At 46.5% G+C, this 19,270-nt stretch overlaps 1 protein-coding gene across 1 annotated transcript; it reads right to left on the reverse strand.

Annotated features, from left to right (window-relative positions):
• Window positions 1–261: 261 nt before the first annotated feature.
• btbd9 (BTB domain containing 9) lies at window positions 262–19,214 on the reverse strand. The gene is made up of 11 exons (XM_087806531.1): window positions 19,113–19,214; window positions 18,728–18,940; window positions 11,881–12,244; window positions 11,387–11,654; window positions 9,473–9,692; window positions 9,296–9,415; window positions 8,930–9,039; window positions 7,923–8,112; window positions 7,760–7,867; window positions 1,149–1,227; window positions 262–923 (listed from the first exon to the last, which is right to left on the reverse strand). Exons 2-11 carry the CDS (start codon window positions 18,910–18,912, stop codon window positions 762–764), a joined length of 1,806 nt encoding a protein of 601 aa, XP_087662657.1. The 5' UTR covers window positions 18,913–18,940; window positions 19,113–19,214; the 3' UTR covers window positions 262–761.
• Between the last annotated feature and the right edge of the window lie 56 nt (window positions 19,215–19,270).

Below are 19,270 nucleotides of genomic sequence, written 5' to 3' on the forward strand. Positions count from 1 at the left end.
TGATCCTACGGAGGTAAATATTTATTATACATTTGTTTATTTAAATTATTTTAATTCTTTATTCAATGTCCTTCATATGTGCGTCTTTTAACTTTAATGTAAAGTTCGAACTACTTTCAGCCAATAGTGCGACGTGCAAAGATCACGTGACGACAGACGCACGTGATCAACCCTTTTCGAACGATGAGAATTTTCAAAATAAAGTTTGAAACAAAACGGAAACGAATCAAAAACGAAACATTAAAAACGTCAAACACGGAGTTAAAGACAGAAGAACAAACTTTTTTACTTCAACATACAAAAGTCAGTCACAGGAGAACCTTCCGCTCGCGGCTCCCCCTGCTGGTGGAGCAGAGATGACAAGCCATGGCCAAAACCCTTCAGTCGGTCACAGGTGAAGGTCGCTCAGGTGTGTCCGACCTTCTGAGGTAGATTTCTTTATTATTCAAAACATGCTCAATCCTAACACGATTTTTACCATCTTTGAATAATGAAGAACATTCTACCTCACTGCTGCACCTCCACCCGCGACCACCAGGTGGCACCAGACTCACCCTGGGAGCTCTAGTCACGTGTTCTCCGGACCCTCGGGGTCAGACCAGGACGTAAGTGCTAAGTGGCGGACGAGTCGTGGACCAATGACCCGAGGCGTTCTAGGGAAAAGATCCGCTCCACGACCGACGCTGGCTCCGTCCTCGGGGCGGACGAAGACGTTTTGTTGTGCAAAGATGGCAGTGATCCGGTTGGTCAGGGCTGGACGCTCAGGGCGACGAGCTCGGCGCCGGGACCAGGCTGTGCGAGCGCGCCGGCCGCGGCGGTCGCGTCTCGAGCGGGCCCGACTCGGCGCCGTCTGGACCCGGGCTGCCCTCCCGGACCTCCGAGTCCAGCTGGGCCGGACACTCGAAGTGGACACAGTGGAAGACCTGCGGGGACATCATCATTATCACGTGACGGATCGGTGGCTCGGATGCTCTGTTGCTTTTATTATTGTGTAAATAAAACACGTATACAAGTATTTAGTTACACATGGAGGTCCAGAGACAACACAACGGTTCAAGAAAAGGTGAATATTCTGATGACACCGATACACTTCTGTCCCTAAAGCATCAAGTGACCTCAGCGTGACCTCAGCGTGACCTCAGACTGACCTCGTTAGCCGTGTTGTGAGTCCCGACGATCCTGATGAAGGAGGCCGGCTGTTTGTCGAACTTCAGCGTCTGCCACGACCTGCAGTGAGACGAGTGTGAGGCGAGTTGTCGTCGTTTAGATCTAGCGCTTGTCGAGTTTAGATCTAGCGCTTGTCGCGTTTAGATCTAGCGCTTGTCGAGTTTAGATCTAGCGCTTGTCGAGTGTAGATCTAGCGCTTGTCGTCGTTTAGATCTAGCGCTTGTCGAGTTTAGATCTAGCGCTTGTCGAGTTTAGATCTAGCGCTTGTCGAGTTTAGATCTAGCGCTTGTCGAGTTTGGATCTAGCGCTTGTCGTCGTTTAGATCTAGCGCTTGCCGTTGTTTAGATCTAGCGCTTGTTGCGTTTAGATCTAGCGCTTGTCGAGTTTAGATCTAGCGCTTGTCGAGTTTAGATCTAGCGCTTGTCGAGTTTGGATCTAGCGCTTGTCGAGTTTAGATCTAGCGCTTGTCGAGTTTAGATCTAGCGCTTGTTGCGTTTAGATCTAGCGCTTGTCGTCGTTTAGATCTAGCGCTTGCCGTTGTTTAGATCTAGCGCTTGTTGCGTTTAGATCTAGCGCTTGTCGTCGTTTAGATCTAGCGCTTGCCGTTGTTTAGATCTAGCGCTTGTCGCGTTTAGATCTAGCGCTTGCCGTTGTTTAGATCTAGCGCTTGTTGCGTTTAGATCTAGCGCTTGTCGCGTTTAGATCTAGCGCTTGTCGCGTTTAGATCTAGCGCTTGTCGAGTTTAGATCTAGCGCTTGTCGCGTTTAGATCCAGCGCTTGCCGAGTTTAGATCCAGCGCTTGTCGAGTTTAGATCTAGCGCTTGTCGCGTTTAGATCTAGCGCTTGTCGCGTTTAGATCTAGCGCTTGTCGAGTTTAGATCTAGCGCTTGTCGAGTTTAGATCTAGCGCTTGTCGAGTTTAGATCTAGCGCTTGTCGCGTTTAGATCTAGCGCTTGTCGAGTTTAGATCTAGCGCTTGTCGAGTTTGGATCTAGCGCTTGTCGTCGTTTAGATCTAGCGCTTGCCGTTGTTTAGATCTAGCGCTTGTCGAGTTTAGATCTAGCGCTTGTCGAGTTTAGATCTAGCGCTTGTCGAGTTTAGATCTAGCGCTTGTCGAGTTTGGATCTAGCGCTTGTCGTCGTTTAGATCTAGCGCTTGCCGTTGTTTAGATCTAGCGCTTGTCGCGTTTAGATCTAGCGCTTGCCGTTGTTTAGATCTAGCGCTTGTTGCGTTTAGATCTAGCGCTTGTCGCGTTTAGATCTAGCGCTTGTCGCGTTTAGATCTAGCGCTTGTCGAGTTTAGATCTAGCGCTTGTCGCGTTTAGATCCAGCGCTTGCCGAGTTTAGATCCAGCGCTTGTCGAGTTTAGATCTAGCGCTTGTCGCGTTTAGATCTAGCGCTTGTCGCGTTTAGATCTAGCGCTTGTCGAGTTTAGATCTAGCGCTTGTCGAGTTTAGATCTAGCGCTTGTCGAGTTTAGATCTAGCGCTTGTCGCGTTTAGATCTAGCGCTTGTCGAGTTTAGATCTAGCGCTTGTCGAGTTTAGATCTAGCGCTTGTCGAGTTTAGATCTAGCGCTTGTCGCGTTTAGATCTAGCGCTTGTCGAGTTTAGATCTAGCGATTGTCGAGTTTAGATCTAGCGCTTGTCGAGTTTAGATCTAGCGCTTGTCGAGTTTAGATCTAGCGCTTGTCGAGTTTAGATCTAGCGCTTGTCGCGTTTAGATCTAGCGCTTGTCGAGTTTAGATCTAGCGCTTGTCGAGTTTAGATCTAGCGCTTGTCGAGTTTAGATCTAGCGCTTGTCGAGTTTAGATCTAGCGCTTGTCGAGTTTAGATCTAGCGCTTGTCGAGTTTAGATCTAGCGCTTGTCGAGTTTAGATCTAGCGCTTGTCGAGTTTAGATCTAGCGCTTTTCGAGTTTAGATCTAGCGCTTGTCGAGTTTAGATCTAGCGATTGTCGTCGTTTAGATCTAGCGCTTGTCGTCGTTTAGATCTAGCGATTGTCGAGTTTAGATCTAGCGATTGTCGTCGTTTAGATCTAGCGCTTGTCGTCGTTTAGATCTAGCGCTTGTCGTCGTTTAGATCTAGCGCTTGTCGAGTTTAGATCTAGCGCTTGTCGAGTTTAGATCTAGCGCTTGTCGAGTTTAGATCTAGCGCTTGTCGAGTTTAGATCTAGCGCTTGACGAGTTTAGATCTAGCGCTTGTCGAGTTTAGATCTAGCGCTTGTCGAGTTTAGATCTAGCGCTTGTCGTCGTTTAGATCTAGCGCTTGTCGAGTTTAGATCTAACGCTTGTCGTCGTTTAGATCTAGCGCTTGTCGAGTTTAGATATAACGCTTGTCGTCGTTTAGATCTAGCGCTTGTCGAGTTTAGATCTAGCGCTTGTCGAGTTTAGATCTAGCGCTTGTCGAGTTTAGATCTAGCGCTTGTCGAGTTTAGATCTAGCGCTTGTCGAGTTTAGATCTAGCGCTTGTCGAGTTTAGAACTAGCGCTTGTCGCGTTTAGATCTAGCGCTTGTCGAGTTTAGATCTAGCGCTTGCCGTCATTTAGATCTAGCGCTTGTCGAGTTTAGATCTAGCGCTTGTCGAGTTTAGAACTAGCGCTTGTCGCGTTTAGATCTAGCGCTTGTCGAGTTTAGAACTAGCGCTTGTCGCGTTTAGATCTAGCGCTTGTCGAGTTTAGATCTAGCGCTTGTCGCGTTTAGATCTAGCGTTTGTCGTCGTTTAGATCTAGCGCTTGTCGTCGTTTAGATCTAGCGCTTGTCGTGTTTAGATCTAGCGCTTGTCGAGTTTAGATCTAGCGCTTGTCGAGTTTAGATCTAGCGCTTGTCGAGTTTAGATCTAGCGCTTGTCGAGTTTAGATCTAGCGCTTGTCGAGTTTAGATCTAGCGCTTGTCGTCGTTTAGATCTAGCGCTTGTCGTCGTTTAGATCTAGCGCTTGTCGTCGTTTAGATCTAGCGCTTGTCGAGTTTAGATCTAGCGCTTGTCGCGTTTAGATCTAGCGCTTGTCGAGTTTAGATCTAGCGCTTGTCGTCGTTTAGATCTAGCGATTGTCGTCGTTTAGATCTAGCGATTGTCGTCGTTTAGATCTAGCGCTTGTCGAGTTTAGATCTAGCGCTTGTCGAGTTTAGATCTAGCGCTTGTCGAGTTTAGATCTAGCGCTTGTCGAGTTTAGATCTAGCGCTTGTCGAGTTTAGATCTAGCGCTTGTCGAGTTTAGATCTAGCGCTTGTCGAGTTAAGATCTAGCGCTTGTCGAGTTTAGATCTAGCGCTTGTCGTCGTTTAGATCTAGCGCTTGTCGAGTTTAGAACTAGCGCTTGTCGAGTTTAGATCTAGCGCTTGTCGAGTTTAGATGTAGCGCTTGTCGAGTTTAGATCTAGCGCTTGTCGAGTTTAGATCTAGCGCTTGTCGAGTTTAGATCTAGCGCTTGTCGAGTTTAGATCTAGCGCTTGTCGCGTTTAGATCTAGCGCTTGTCGAGTTTAGATCTAGCGTTTGTCGTCGTTTAGATCTAGCGCTTGTCGCGTTTAGATCTAGCGCTTGTCGCGTTTAGATCTAGCGCTTGTCGCGTTTAGATCTAGCGCTTGTCGAGTTTAGATCTAGCGATTGTCGTCGTTTAGATCAAGCGCTTGTTGAGTTTAGATCTAGCGCTTGTCGCGTTTAGATCTAGCGCTTGTCGAGTTTAGATCTAGCGCTTGTCGCGTTTAGATCTAGCGCTTGTCGAGTTTAGATCTAGCGCTTGTCGCGTTTAGATCTAGCGCTTGTCGAGTTTAGATCTAGCGTTTGTCGTCGTTTAGATCTAGCGCTTGTCGCGTTTAGATCTAGCGCTTGTCGCGTTTAGATCTAGCGCTTGTCGCGTTTAGATCTAACGCTTGTCGAGTTTAGATCTAGCGCTTGTCGAGTTTAGATCTAGCGCTTGTCGCATTTAGATCTAGCGCTTGTCGAGTTTAGATCTAGCGCTTGTCGAGTTTAGATCTAGCGCTTGTCGAGTTTAGATGTAGCGCTTGTCGAGTTTAGATCTAGCGCTTGTCGAGTTTAGATCTAGAGCTTGTCGAGTTTAGATGTAGCGCTTGTCGAGTTTAGATCTAGCGCTTGTCGAGTTTAGATCTAGCGCTTGTCGAGTTTAGATCTAGCGCTTGTCGAGTTTAGATCTAGCGCTTGTCGAGTTTAGATCTAGCGCTTGTCGCGTTTAGATCTAGCGCTTGTCGAGTTTAGATCTAGCGCTTGTCGAGTTTAGAACTAGCGCTTGTCGAGTTTAGATCTAGCGCTTGTCGAGTTTAGATCTAGCGCTTGTCGAGTTTAGATCTAGCGCTTGTCGCGTTTAGATCTAGCGCTTGTCGAGTTTAGATCTAGCGCTTGTCGAGTTTAGATCTAGCGCTTGTCGAGTTTAGATCTAGCGCTTGTCGAGTTTAGATCTAGCGCTTGTCGCGTTTAGATCTAGCGCTTGCCGTCGTTTAGATCTAGCGCTTGTCGAGTTTAGATATAGCGCTTGTCGAGTTTAGATATAGCGCTTGTCGCGTTTAGATCTAGCGCTTGTCGAGTTTAGATCTAGCGCTTGTCGAGTTTAGATCTAGCGCTGTTGTCGAGTTTAGATCTAGCGCTAGTCGAGTTTAGATCTAGCGCTTGTCGAGTTTAGATCTAGCGCTTGTCGCGTTTAGATCTAGCGCTTGTCGAGTTTAGATCTAGCGCTTGTCGAGTTTAGATCTAGCGCTTGTCGCGTTTAGATCTAGCGCTTGTCGCGTTTAGATCTAGCGCTTGTCGAGTTTAGATCTAGCGCTTGTCGCGTTTAGATCTAGCGCTTGTCGCGTTTAGATCTAGCGCTTGTCGAGTTTAGATCTAGCGCTTGTCGAGTTTAGATCTGGCGCTTGTCGAGTTTAGATCTGGCGCTTGTCGAGTTTAGATCTAGCGCTTGTCGTCGTTTAGATCTAGTGCTTGTCGTCGTTTAGATCTAGCGCTTGTCAAGTTTAGATGTAGCGCTTGTCGAGTTTAGATCTAGCGCTTGTCGAGTTTAGATCTAGCGCTTGTCGAGTTTAGATCTAGCGCTTGTCGCGTTTAGATCTAGCGCTTGTCGAGTTTAGATCTAGCGCTTGTCGAGTTTAGATCTAGCGCTTGTCGCGTTTAGATCTAGCGCTTGTCGCGTTTAGATCTAGCGCTTGTCGAGTTTAGATCTAGCGCTTGTCGCGTTTAGATCTAGCGCTTGTCGCGTTTAGATCTAGCGCTTGTCGAGTTTAGATCTAGCGCTTGTCGAGTTTAGATCTGGCGCTTGTCGAGTTTAGATCTGGCGCTTGTCGAGTTTAGATCTGGCGCTTGTCGAGTTTAGATCTAGCGCTTGTCGTCGTTTAGATCTAGTGCTTGTCGTCGTTTAGATCTAGCGCTTGTCAAGTTTAGATCTAGCGCTTGTCGAGTTTAGATCTAGCGCTTGTCGAGTTTAGATCTAGCGCTTGTCGCGTTTAGATCTAGCGCTTGTCGAGTTTAGATCTAGCGTTTGTCGTCGTTTAGATCTAGCGCTTGTCGCGTTTAGATCTAGCGCTTGTCGCGTTTAGATCTAGCGCTTGTCGAGTTTAGATCTAGCGATTGTCGTCGTTTAGATCAAGCGCTTGTCGAGATTAGATCTAGCGCTTGTCGAGTTTAGATCTAGCGCTTGTCGCGTTTAGATCTAGCGCTTGTCGAGTTTAGATCTAGCGCTTGTCGAGTTTAGATCTAGCGCTTGTCGAGTTTAGATGTAGCGCTTGTAGAGTTTAGATCTAGCGCTTGTCGAGTTTAGATCTAGCGCTTGTCGAGTTTAGATGTAGCGCTTGTCGAGTTTAGATCTAGCGCTTGTCGAGTTTAGATCTAGCGCTTGTCGAGTTTAGATGTAGCGCTTGTCGAGTTTAGATGTAGCGCTTGTCGAGTTTAGATCTAGCGCTTGTCGAGTTTAGATCTAGCGCTTGTCGAGTTTAGATGTAGCGCTTGTCGAGTTTAGATGTAGCGCTTGTCGAGTTTAGATCTAGCGCTTGTCGAGTTTAGATCTAGCGCTTGTCGCGTTTAGATCTAGCGCTTGTCGAGTTTAGATCTAGCGCTTGTCGAGTTTAGATCTAGCGCTTGTCGCGTTTAGATCTAGCGCTTGTCGAGTTTAGATCTAGCGCTTGTCGAGTTTAGATCTAGCGCTTGTCGAGTTTAGATCTAGCGCTTGTCGCGTTTAGATCTAGCGCTTGTCGAGTTTAGATCTAGCGCTTGTCGCGTTTAGATCTAGCGCTTGTCGAGTTTAGATCTAACGCTTGTCGAGTTTAGATCTAACGCTTGTCGAGTTTAGATCTAGCGCTTGTCGCGTTTAGATCTAGCGCTTGTCGAGTTTAGATCTAGCGCTTGTCGAGTTTAGATCTAGCGCTTGTCGCGTTTAGATCTAGCGCTTGTCGAGTTTAGATCTAGCGCTTGTCGAGTTTAGATCTAGCGCTTGTCGAGTTTAGATCTAACGCTTGTCGAGTTTAGATCTAACGCTTGTCGAGTTTAGATCTAGCGCTTGTCGCGTTTAGATCTAGCGCTTGTCGCGTTTAGATCTAGCGCTTGTCGAGTTTAGATCTTGTGGTTGCAGTTAGTCCTTCAGGGCCACCGTACTAGTCTCACCGGCAGGCGACGCGGGTGCGGTCGACGACCTTGGTCCACTGCTGCTGGTTGGTGGAGACCTCCACGTAGTAGCTGTAGGATCGCTCGTCACAGTCCCACAGCAGCAGCCTGCGGACGGAGAAGAGGTCCAGTGATCCGGCGCCGCAGCCTCAAGTCTACGCACCTCAGCGAGGACACGGAGAAGGGCTGAGCGAGCTGGATCACGATGGCGCCGGAGCCCAGCTGGTGGCAGGTGTAGCCCGAGTCCCAGTCGTAGTTCCTGGTGTCACCGTTGAGCAAAGCGTTCCTGCTGCGGCTCACGCCCTCGATCACGCTCGCGCACGCCAACACCGTCGCCACGTTCTCCGGAGGAACTGTAGACAGAGGAGGGTGAAAGAGAGGAGGGTGAGAGAGAGAGGGGTGAGAGCGAGAGAGAGAGGGGTGAGAGAGAGAGAGGAGGGAGAGAGAGAGAGGGGTGAGAGAGAGAGGGTTGAGAGAGAGAGAGGGGTGAGAGAGAGAGAGGAGGGTGAGAGAGAGAGAGAGAGAGAGAGAGAGAGGGGTGAGAGCGAGAGAGAGAGGGGTGAGACCGAGAGAGAGAGAGTGGAGGGCGAGAGAGAGAGAGAGGGGTGAGAGCGAGAGGAGGGTGAGAGAGAGAGGGGTGAGAGAGAGAAGGGTGAGAGAGAGAGAGGAGGGCGAGAGAGAGAGAGAGAGAGAGTGGAGGGCGAGAGAGAAAGAGAGAGAGAGCGAGAGAGAGAGTGGAGGGCGAGAGAGAGAAAGAGAGAGAGAGCGAGAGAGAGAGGAGGGTGAGAGAGAGAGAGAGAGGGGGGTGAGACCGAGAGAGAGAGAGTGGAGGGCGAGAGAGAGAGGGGTGAGAGAGTGGAGGCAGGAGAGCGAGAGCGAGACAGAGAGAGAGAGAGAGGGAGAGCGAGACAGAGAGAGAGAGAGAGGGAGAGCGAGACAGAGAGAGAGCGAGAGAGTGAGCGAGAGCGAGCGAGAGAGAGAGAGAGAGAGAGCGAGAGAGAGAGGGGTGAGAGCGAGAGAGAGAGGGGTGAGAGCGAGAGAGAGAGCGAGAGAGAGCGAGAGAGAGAGCGAGAGCGAGAGAGAGCGAGAGAGAGAGCGAGAGAGAGGGCGAGAGCAAGAGAGAGAGCGAGAGAGCGAGCGAGAGAGAGAGAGAGAGAGACTACAACATACCCAGGAGTCCAGTGTCGAGGGTGTAGCTGCTGCGGGTGAACATACACTCGAACGCCACCAGGTGGAAAACCTTGTTGACCGTGTTGTGTGTCCCCACGATGCGGACATACCTGAGACACAAGAGGGCTCAGGTGAGCTTATGATGATGATGATAAGAACAGTCCATGATGACGTCATAATGGCTTCACTCCTCCTCCAGCTGTCATCACGCTTTGTTTATACAACGAGTCCCTTGGAGATGGAGACCACCCTCCATGCTCGACCAATCACAGCAGAGTGGGCGTGGTTATGGTCGACACGATCTCATCTCCAGAACAACAAAGTGCTTTCAGTGGGCGGGGCTTAGGATCAGACGAGGTTCTGTACCTGCAGACGCGGGGCGTGAAGAAGAGGTTCTGCCAGGACCGACAGAGGAACTTGGAGTGGTCGACCACGCGGACCCAGTCCAGCTCGTCCATGGAGACCTCGATGTAGTAGGAGTAAGACCTTCGGACACGGACGGGTCAGAACGCGTCACCAGACCGAGCAGGAGGAGGACCTCACCGGCTGTCCCGGTCCCACAGCAGGAGGCGCACGTGGTTGACGATGGACGGCTGGCCCAGCTTGACCTGGATCCCGGCGCGCCCGTCGTCCTCGATGGGGTGTCTGGAGAAGCCGTGGTCCAGGTCGTAGTTCTGCGTGTCGCCGTCCAGCAGCGCCGACTTCAGCTCGCCCTTCACCACCTGAGCGCCGAACTTCATGGTGGCGATGTTCTCCTCCGGGACTGGATCCAGAGCAAGATATAGAAGAACAGACGCCATGTTTGTTGTGACGCAGGAGCACTATCACTACACCAGAGTCAAGTACTGGACAATACTACACATATATACTTGTTACTACACTATCACTACACCAGAGTCAAGTACTGGACAATACTACACATATATACTTGTTACTACACTATCACTACACCAGAGTCAAGTACTGGACAATACTACACATATATACTTGTTACTACACTATCACAACACCAGAGTCAAGTACTGGACAATACTACACATATATACTTGTTACTACACTATCACTACACCAGAGTCAAGTACTGGACGATACTACACATATATACTTGTTACTACAGTATCACAACACCAGAGTCAAGTACTGGACAATACTACACATATATACTTGTTACTACACTATCACAACACCAGAGTCAAGTACTGGACAATACTACACATATATACTTGTTACTACACTATCACAACACCAGAGTCAAGTACTGGACAATACTACACATATATACTTGTTACTACACTATCACAACACCAGAGTCAAGTACTGGACAATACTACACATATATACTTGTTACTACACTATCACTACACCAGAGTCAAGTACTGGACAATACTACACATGTATACTTGTTACTACACTATCACAACACCAGAGTCAAGTACTGGACAATACTACACATATATACTTGTTACTACACTATCACTACACCAGAGTCAAGTACTGGACAATACTACACATATATACTTGTTACTACACTATCACAACACCAGAGTCAAGTACTGGAGAATATTACACATATATACTTGTTACTACACTATCACAACACCAGAGTCAAGTACTGGACAATACTACACATATATAGTTGTTACGACACTATCACAACACCAGAGTCAAGTACTGGACAATACTACACATATATCCTTGTTACTACACTATCACAACACCAGAGTCAAGTACTGGACAATACTACACATACACTATCACTACACCAGAGTCAAGTACTGGACAATACTACACATATATACTTGTTACTACACTATCACAACACCAGAGTCAAGTACTGGAGAATATTACACATATATACTTGTTACTACACTATCACAACACCAGAGTCAAGTACTGGACAATACTACACATATATAGTTGTTACGACACTATCACAACACCAGAGTCAAGTACTGGACAATACTACACATATATCCTTGTTACTACACTATCACAACACCAGAGTCAAGTACTGGACAATACTACACATATATACTTGTTACTACACTATCACAACACCAGAGTCAAATACTAGACAATACTACACATATATACTTGTTACTACACTATCACAACACCAGAGTCAAGTACTGGACAATACTACACATATATACTTGTTACTACACTATCACAACACCAGAGTCAAGTACTGGACAATACTACACATATATACTTGTTACTACACTATCACAACACTAGAGTCAAGTACTGGACAATACTACACATATATACTTGTTACTACACTATCACAACACCAGAGTCAAGTACTGGACAATACTACACATATATACTTGTTACTACACTATCACAACACCAGAGTCAAGTACTGGACAATACTACACATATATACTTGTTACTACTCTATCACAACACCAGAGTCAAGTACTGGACAATACTACACATATATCCTCGACTCACTCAACATGCCGCGGTAGTTGAGGTCCATGTTGCGACTCTCCGAGCGGATCTTGATGGCGTCCAGCAGGTGGTCGGGGCTCAGCAGGCCAGACGGACGGACCACGTTCAGCATCTCCGTCAGGGTCATGAGGGGCAGCCGCACCGCTGACATCACTTCCTGCGTCTGCGCGTCCTCGCCGTGCTGCCGGCACCAGCGGCACAGCGCCTGGAAGATTTCCTTCTCGCTGGCGGCGAACGAGTCGCGGCGCACCACGGTCAGCAGGGCGGACTGGACGCGGGGAGAAGGTCAAACAACATTTAGAAATCAAGCAGAACCGCGGCGTCGCATGCCTCTGCCAACGTCCTCGTTTGAGCAACTGTAACAATGACGTTTGAAAGGCTCCTAAGGAACAGAAACACAGACGGAGAGTGAGGCAGAGAGACCTTCGAAGTCATTGAAACACCGTTCTAGGCTGGAGTAGAAGAGCAGGTGAAGCGACCTTCAGGTGACAAACCTTGGAGAGCAGCAGGAAGCTGTCGGAGCTCAGAACCTCGGGGGCGTGGCGGTCCATGTAGGCGCAGCAGGCGGTGATGAGGGCGCTCAGAGAGTACAGGCTGGCCACGTCGAAGACCAGGCACACGTTGTTGGTGTGCAGGACGGTGCGCAGGAAGTCCGACGTGGAGTTCTCCAGCAGCTGCAGACCGTAGCGGTGAGCCAGGCCCAGGAAGTCCAGCAGAACCTCCTCGCGGGCCGAGCTGAGGCTGGCCCGACCCGTGTACAGGTAGTTGAGCAGCATGGAGAAGGCCTCGGCTCGCGTCTCCTCCAGACACACCTCGGCCTGAGGCTGCGACTCCTTCATGCCGCCGTACAGCAGAGCTCTGCAGCAGAGGTTCATATGCGTCAAGAACTCGCAAATAATACATTGAATATGAAAATGTACAAATAATTGTAGGATCGCGGAGATAATGTCTTGAATATATTCATTCAACTTTTCCTGAACAGAATCAGTCGATAAAGCGACGCAAGAGAGTCACAGTTACACGTTTTGTCAGGTAGTGTCATAGAGTACCTGAAGTAGTGTCATAGAGTACCTGAGGTAGTGTCATAGAGTACCTGAAGTAGTGTCATAGAGTACCTGAGGTAGTGTCATAGAGTACCTGAAGTAGTGTCATAGAGTACCTGAAGTACTATCATAGAGTACCTGAGGTAGTGTCATAGAGTACCTGAAGTAGTGTCATAGAGTACCTGAAGTAGTGTCATAGAGTACCTAAGGTACTGTCATAGAGTACCTGAGGTAGTGTCATAGAGTACCTGAAGTAGTGTCATAGAGTACCTAAGGTACTGTTATAGAGTACCTGAAGTAGTGTCATAGAGTACCTAAGGTACTGTCATAGAGTACCTGAGGTACTGTCATAGAGTACCTGAAGTAGTGTCATAGAGTACCTGAGGTACTGTCATAGAGTACCTGAAGTAGTGTCATAGAGTACCTGAGGTAGTGTCATAGAGTACCTGAAGTAGTGTCATAGAGTACCTGAAGTAGTGTCATAGAGTACCTGAAGTAGTGTCATAGAGTACCTAAGGTACTGTCATAGAGTACCTGAGGTAGTGTCATAGAGTACCTGAAGTAGTGTCATAGAGTACCTAAGGTACTGTTATAGAGTACCTGAAGTAGTGTCATAGAGTACCTAAGGTACTGTCATAGAGTACCTGAGGTACTGTCATAGAGTACCTGAGGTACTGTCATAGAGTACCTGAAGTAGTGTCATAGAGTACCTGAAGTAGTGTCATAGAGTACCTGAAGTAGTGTCATAGAGTACCTGAGGTACTGTCATAGAGTACCTGAAGTAGTGTCATAGAGTACCTGAAGTAGTGTCATAGAGTACCTGAAGTAGTGTCATAGAGTACCTGAAGTAGTGTCATAGAGTACCTGAAGTAGTGTCATAGAGTACCTGAAGTAGTGTCATAGAGTACCTGAAGTAGTGTCATAGAGTACCTAAGGTAGTGTCATAGAGTACCTGAAGTAGTGTCATAGAGTACCTGAAGTAGTGTCATAGAGTACCTAAGGTAGTGTCATATAGTACCTGAAGTAGTGTCATAGAGTACCTGAAGTAGTGTCATAGAGTACCTGAAGTAGTGTCATAGAGTACCTGAGGTACTGTCATAGAGTACCTGAAGTAGTGTCATAGAGTACCTGAAGTAGTGTCATAGAGTACCTGAAGTAGTGTCATAGAGTACCTGAGGTACTGTCATAGAGTACCTGAAGTAGTGTCATAGAGTACCTGAAGTAGTGTCATAGAGTACCTGAAGTAGTGTCATAGAGTACCTGAAGTAGTGTCATAGAGTACCTGAAGTAGTGTCATAGAGTACCTAAGGTAGTGTCATAGAGTACCTGAAGTAGTGTCATAGAGTACCTGAAGTAGTGTCATAGAGTACCTAAGGTAGTGTCATATAGTACCTGAAGTAGTGTCATAGAGTACCTGAAGTACTATCATAGAGTACCTGAAGTAGTGTCATAGAGTACCTGAAGTAGTGTCATAGAGTACCTGAGGTACTGTCATAGAGTACCTAAGGTAGTGTCATAGAGTACCTGAAGTAGTGTCATATAGTACCTGAAGTAGTGGCATAGAGTACCTGAAGTACTGTCATAGAGTACCTGAAGTACTGTCATAGAGTACCTGAAATAGTGTCATAGAGTACCTGAAGTACTGTCATAGAGTACCTAAGGTAGTGTCATAGAGTACCTGAAGTAGTGTCATAGAGTACCTGAAGTAGTGGCATAGAGTACCTGAAGTACTGTCATAGAGTACCTGAAGTAGTGTCATAGAGTACCTGAAGTAGTGGCATAGAGTACCTGAAGTAGTGTCATAGAGTACCTGAAGTAGTGTCATAGAGTACCTGAAGTAGTGTCATAGAGTACCTAAGGTAGTGTCATGGAGTACCTGAAGTAGTATCATAGAGTACCTGAAGTAGTGTCATAGAGTACCTGAAGTAGTGTCATAGAGTACCTGAAGTAGTGTCATAGAGTACCTGAAGTAGTGTCATAGAGTACCTGAAGGAGTGTCATAGAGTACCTGAAGTAGTGTCATAGAGTACCTGAAGTACTGTCATAGAGTACCTGAAGTAGTGTCATAGAGTACCTGAAGTAGTGTCATAGAGTACCTAAGGTAGTGTCATAGAGTACCTGAAGTAGTGTCATAGAGTACCTGAAGTAGTGTCATAGAGTACCTGAAGGAGTGTCATAGAGTACCTGAAGTAGTGTCATAGAGTACCTGAAGTACTGTCATAGAGTACCTGAAGTAGTGTCATAGAGTACCTGAAGTAGTGTCATAGAGTACCTAAGGTAGTGTCATAGAGTACCTGAAGTAGTGTCATAGAGTACCTGAAGTAGTGTCATAGAGTACCTGAAGGAGTGTCATAGAGTACCTGAAGTAGTGTCATAGAGTACCTGAAGTAGTGTCATAGAGTACCTGAAGTAGTGTCATAGAGTACCTAAGGTAGTGTCATAGAGTACCTGAAGTAGTGTCATAGAGTACCTGAGGTACTGTCATAGAGTACCTAAGGTAGTGTCATAGAGTACCTGAAGTAGTGTCATAGAGTACCTGAAGTAGTGTCATAGAGTACCTGAAGGAGTGTCATAGAGTACCTGAAGTAGTGTCATAGAGTACCTGAAGTACTGTCATAGAGTACCTGAAGTAGTGTCATAGAGTACCTGAAGTAGTGTCATAGAGTACCTAAGGTAGTGTCATAGAGTACCTGAAGTAGTGTCATAGAGTACCTGAAGTAGTGTCATAGAGTACCTGAAGGAGTGTCATAGAGTACCTGAAGTAGTGTCATAGAGTACCTGAAGTAGTGTCATAGAGTACCTGAAGTAGTGTCATAGAGTACCTGAAGTACTGTCATAGAGTACCTAAGGTAGTGTCATAGAGTACCTGAAGTAGTGTCATAGAGTACCTGAAGTAGTGTCATGGAGTACCTGAAGTAGTGTCATAGAGTACCTGAAGTAGTGTCATAGAGTACCTGAAGTACTATCATAGAGTACCTGAAGTAGAGTCATAGAGTATCTAAGGTCGTGTCATAGAGTACCTGAAGTACTTTCATAGAGTACCTGAAGTAGTGTCATAGAGTACCTGAAGTACTGTCATAGAGTACCTGAAGTACTGTCATAGAGTACCTAAGGTAGTGTCATAGAGTACCTGAAGTAGTGTCATAGAGTACCTGAAGTACTGTCATAGAGTACCTAAGGTAGTGTCATAGAGTACCTGAAGTAGTGTCATAGAGTACCTGAAGTAGTGTCATGGAGTACCTGAAGTAGTGTCATAGAGTACCTGAAGTAGTGTCATAGAGTACCTGAAGTACTATCATAGAGTACCTGAAGTAGAGTCATAGAGTATCTAAGGTCGTGTCATAGAGTACCTGAAGTACTTTCATAGAGTACCTGAAGTAGTGTCATAGAGTACCTGAAGTACTGTCATAGAGTACCTGAAGTACTGTCATAGAGTACCTAAGGTAGTGTCATAGAGTACCTGAAGTAGTGTCATAGAGTACCTGAAGTAGTGTCATAGAGTACCTAAGGTAGTGTCATAGAGTACCTGAAGTAGTGTCATAGAGTACCTGAAGTAGTGTCATAGAGTACCTGAAGTACTGTCATAGAGTACCTGAAGTACTGTCATAGAGTACCTAAGGTAGTGTCATAGAGTACCTGAAGTAGTGTCATAGAGTACCTGAAGTACTGTCATAGAGTACCTAAGGTAGTGTCATAGAGTACCTGAAGTAGTGTCATAGAGTACCTGAAGTAGTGTCATGGAGTACCTGAAGTAGTGTCATAGAGTACCTGAAGTAGTGTCATAGAGTACCTGAAGTACTATCATAGAGTACCTGAAGTAGAGTCATAGAGTATCTAAGGTCGTGTCATAGAGTACCTGAAGTACTTTCATAGAGTACCTGAAGTAGTGTCATAGAGTACCTGAAGTACTGTCATAGAGTACCTGAAGTACTGTCATAGAGTACCTAAGGTAGTGTCATAGAGTACCTGAAGTAGTGTCATAGAGTACCTGAAGTAGTGTCATAGAGTACCTAAGGTAGTGTCATAGAGTACCTGAAGTAGTGTCATAGAGTACCTGAAGTAGTGTCATAGAGTACCTGAAGTACTGTCATAGAGTACCTGAAATAGTGTCATAGAGTACCTGAAGTACTGTCATAGAGTACCTAAGGTAGTGTCATAGAGTACCTGAAGTAGTGTCATAGAGTACCTGAAGTAGTGGCATAGAGTACCTGAAGTACTGTCATAGAGTACCTGAAGTAGTGTCATAGAGTACCTGAAGTAGTGGCATAGAGTACCTGAAGTAGTGTCATAGAGTACCTGAAGTAGTGTCATAGAGTACCTGAAGTAGTGTCATAGAGTACCTAAGGTAGTGTCATGGAGTACCTGAAGTAGTATCATAGAGTACCTGAAGTAGTGTCATAGAGTACCTGAAGTAGTGTCATAGAGTACCTGAAGTAGTGTCATAGAGTACCTGAAGTAGTGTCATAGAGTACCTGAAGGAGTGTCATAGAGTACCTGAAGTAGTGTCATAGAGTACCTGAAGTACTGTCATAGAGTACCTGAAGTAGTGTCATAGAGTACCTGAAGTAGTGTCATAGAGTACCTAAGGTAGTGTCATAGAGTACCTGAAGTAGTGTCATAGAGTACCTGAAGTAGTGTCATAGAGTACCTGAAGGAGTGTCATAGAGTACCTGAAGTAGTGTCATAGAGTACCTGAAGTACTGTCATAGAGTACCTGAAGTAGTGTCATAGAGTACCTGAAGTAGTGTCATAGAGTACCTAAGGTAGTGTCATAGAGTACCTGAAGTAGTGTCATAGAGTACCTGAAGTAGTGTCATAGAGTACCTGAAGGAGTGTCATAGAGTACCTGAAGTAGTGTCATAGAGTACCTGAAGTAGTGTCATAGAGTACCTGAAGTAGTGTCATAGAGTACCTAAGGTAGTGTCATAGAGTACCTGAAGTAGTGTCATAGAGTACCTGAGGTAGTGTCATAGAGTACCTAAGGTAGTGTCATAGAGTACCTGAAGTAGTGTCATAGAGTACCTGAAGTAGTGTCATAGAGTACCTGAAGGAGTGTCATAGAGTACCTGAAGTAGTGTCATAGAGTACCTGAAGTACTGTCATAGAGTACCTGAAGTAGTGTCATAGAGTACCTGAAGTAGTGTCATAGAGTACCTAAGGTAGTGTCATAGAGTACCTGAAGTAGTGTCATAGAGTACCTGAAGTAGTGTCATAGAGTACCTGAAGGAGTGTCATAGAGTACCTGAAGTAGTGTCATAGAGTACCTGAAGTAGTGTCATAGAGTACCTGAAGTAGTGTCATAGAGTACCTGAAGTACTGTCATAGAGTACCTAAGGTAGTGTCATAGAGTACCTGAAGTAGTGTCATAGAGTACCTGAAGTAGTGTCATGGAGTACCTGAAGTAGTGTCATAGAGTACCTGAAGTAGTGTCATAGAGTACCTGAAGTACTATCATAGAGTACCTGAAGTAGAGTCATAGAGTATCTAAGGTCGTGTCATAGAGTACCTGAAGTACTTTCATAGAGTACCTGAAGTAGTGTCATAGAGTACCTGAAGTACTGTCATAGAGTACCTGAAGTACTGTCATAGAGTACCTAAGGTAGTGTCATAGAGTACCTGAAGTAGTGTCATAGAGTACCTGAAGTACTGTCATAGAGTACCTAAGGTAGTGTCATAGAGTACCTGAAGTAGTGTCATAGAGTACCTGAAGTAGTGTCATGGAGTACCTGAAGTAGTGTCATAGAGTACCTGAAGTAGTGTCATAGAGTACCTGAAGTACTATCATAGAGTACCTGAAGTAGAGTCATAGAGTATCTAAGGTCGTGTCATAGAGTACCTGAAGTACTTTCATAGAGTACCTGAAGTAGTGTCATAGAGTACCTGAAGTACTGTCATAGAGTACCTGAAGTACTGTCATAGAGTACCTAAGGTAGTGTCATAGAGTACCTGAAGTAGTGTCATAGAGTACCTGAAGTAGTGTCATAGAGTACCTAAGGTAGTGTCATAGAGTACCTGAAGTAGTGTCATAGAGTACCTGAAGTAGTGTCATAGAGTACCTGAAGTACTGTCATAGAGTACCTGAAGTACTGTCATAGAGTACCTAAGGTAGTGTCATAGAGTACCTGAAGTAGTGGCATAGAGTACCTGAAGTAGTGTCATAGAGTACCTGAAGTAGTGTCATAGAGTACCTGAAGTAGTGTCATAGAGTACCTAAGGTAGTGTCATAGAGTACCTGAAGTACTGTCATAGAGTACCTGAAGTAGTGTCATAGAGTACCTGAAGTAGTGTCATAGAGTACCTGAAGTAGTGGCAGCGCGCCGCCAGGATGACTCGGTGCGCCGGGAAGCGCTTCCCCTCCACGACGAAGGTGACGTCACTGTACTCCTCCCCGAGCACCAGGGCTCCGAGCTGCTCCGACAGCAGGTGGATGTGATCGATCTCTGACACCGAGGCCGGCGGGCGCAGCGAGTGACTGTCGGACATGGCGGCTCGGGGAGCGGTGACGTCACACCTGCGGGCCGGAGGGACAACAAGAGGTGATGCTACATGCTAACGGCTAACAACACGGACTCCCATCGTTCCCCGTCTTCGTGCTCGAGGTGACGTTTACACCGCGACAGGTGACGTGTTGCTGACGTCAGACTCCGGAACCGACACCGGCCAGGGGTTCGGTCGGTACTCACCAGACTCGTCCCGCCAGCTCCACACGCGTCCTGCGGAGAAAGTCCGACTGTTGTTGTCCTGCGACGAGAAACACGACAAAACCCGAAGCACAGCCGAGCGCCGGAAACAGATGCTGCTCAGACACAAACACTTCCGGGTCATTACCGGAACTTTCACA

This window comes from Callionymus lyra, chromosome 13 (genome assembly GCF_982586985.1).
Source record: "Callionymus lyra chromosome 13, fCalLyr1.hap1.1, whole genome shotgun sequence".
NCBI classification, from domain to species: domain Eukaryota; kingdom Metazoa; phylum Chordata; class Actinopteri; order Syngnathiformes; family Callionymidae; genus Callionymus; species Callionymus lyra.

Coding starts and splice junctions, on each gene's coding strand:
- btbd9 (XM_087806531.1), bottom strand. CDS start 18,912: ATGTCCGACAGTCACTCGCTGCGCCCGCCGGCCTCGGTGTCAGAGATC. Junction 9,416..9,472: donor CTGTGGGACCGGGACAGCCG/GTGAGGTCCTCC, acceptor CCGTGTCCGAAG/GTCTTACTCCTACTACATCG. Junction 9,040..9,295: donor TTCACGCCCCGCGTCTGCAG/GTACAGAACCTC, acceptor CTTGTGTCTCAG/GTATGTCCGCATCGTGGGGA.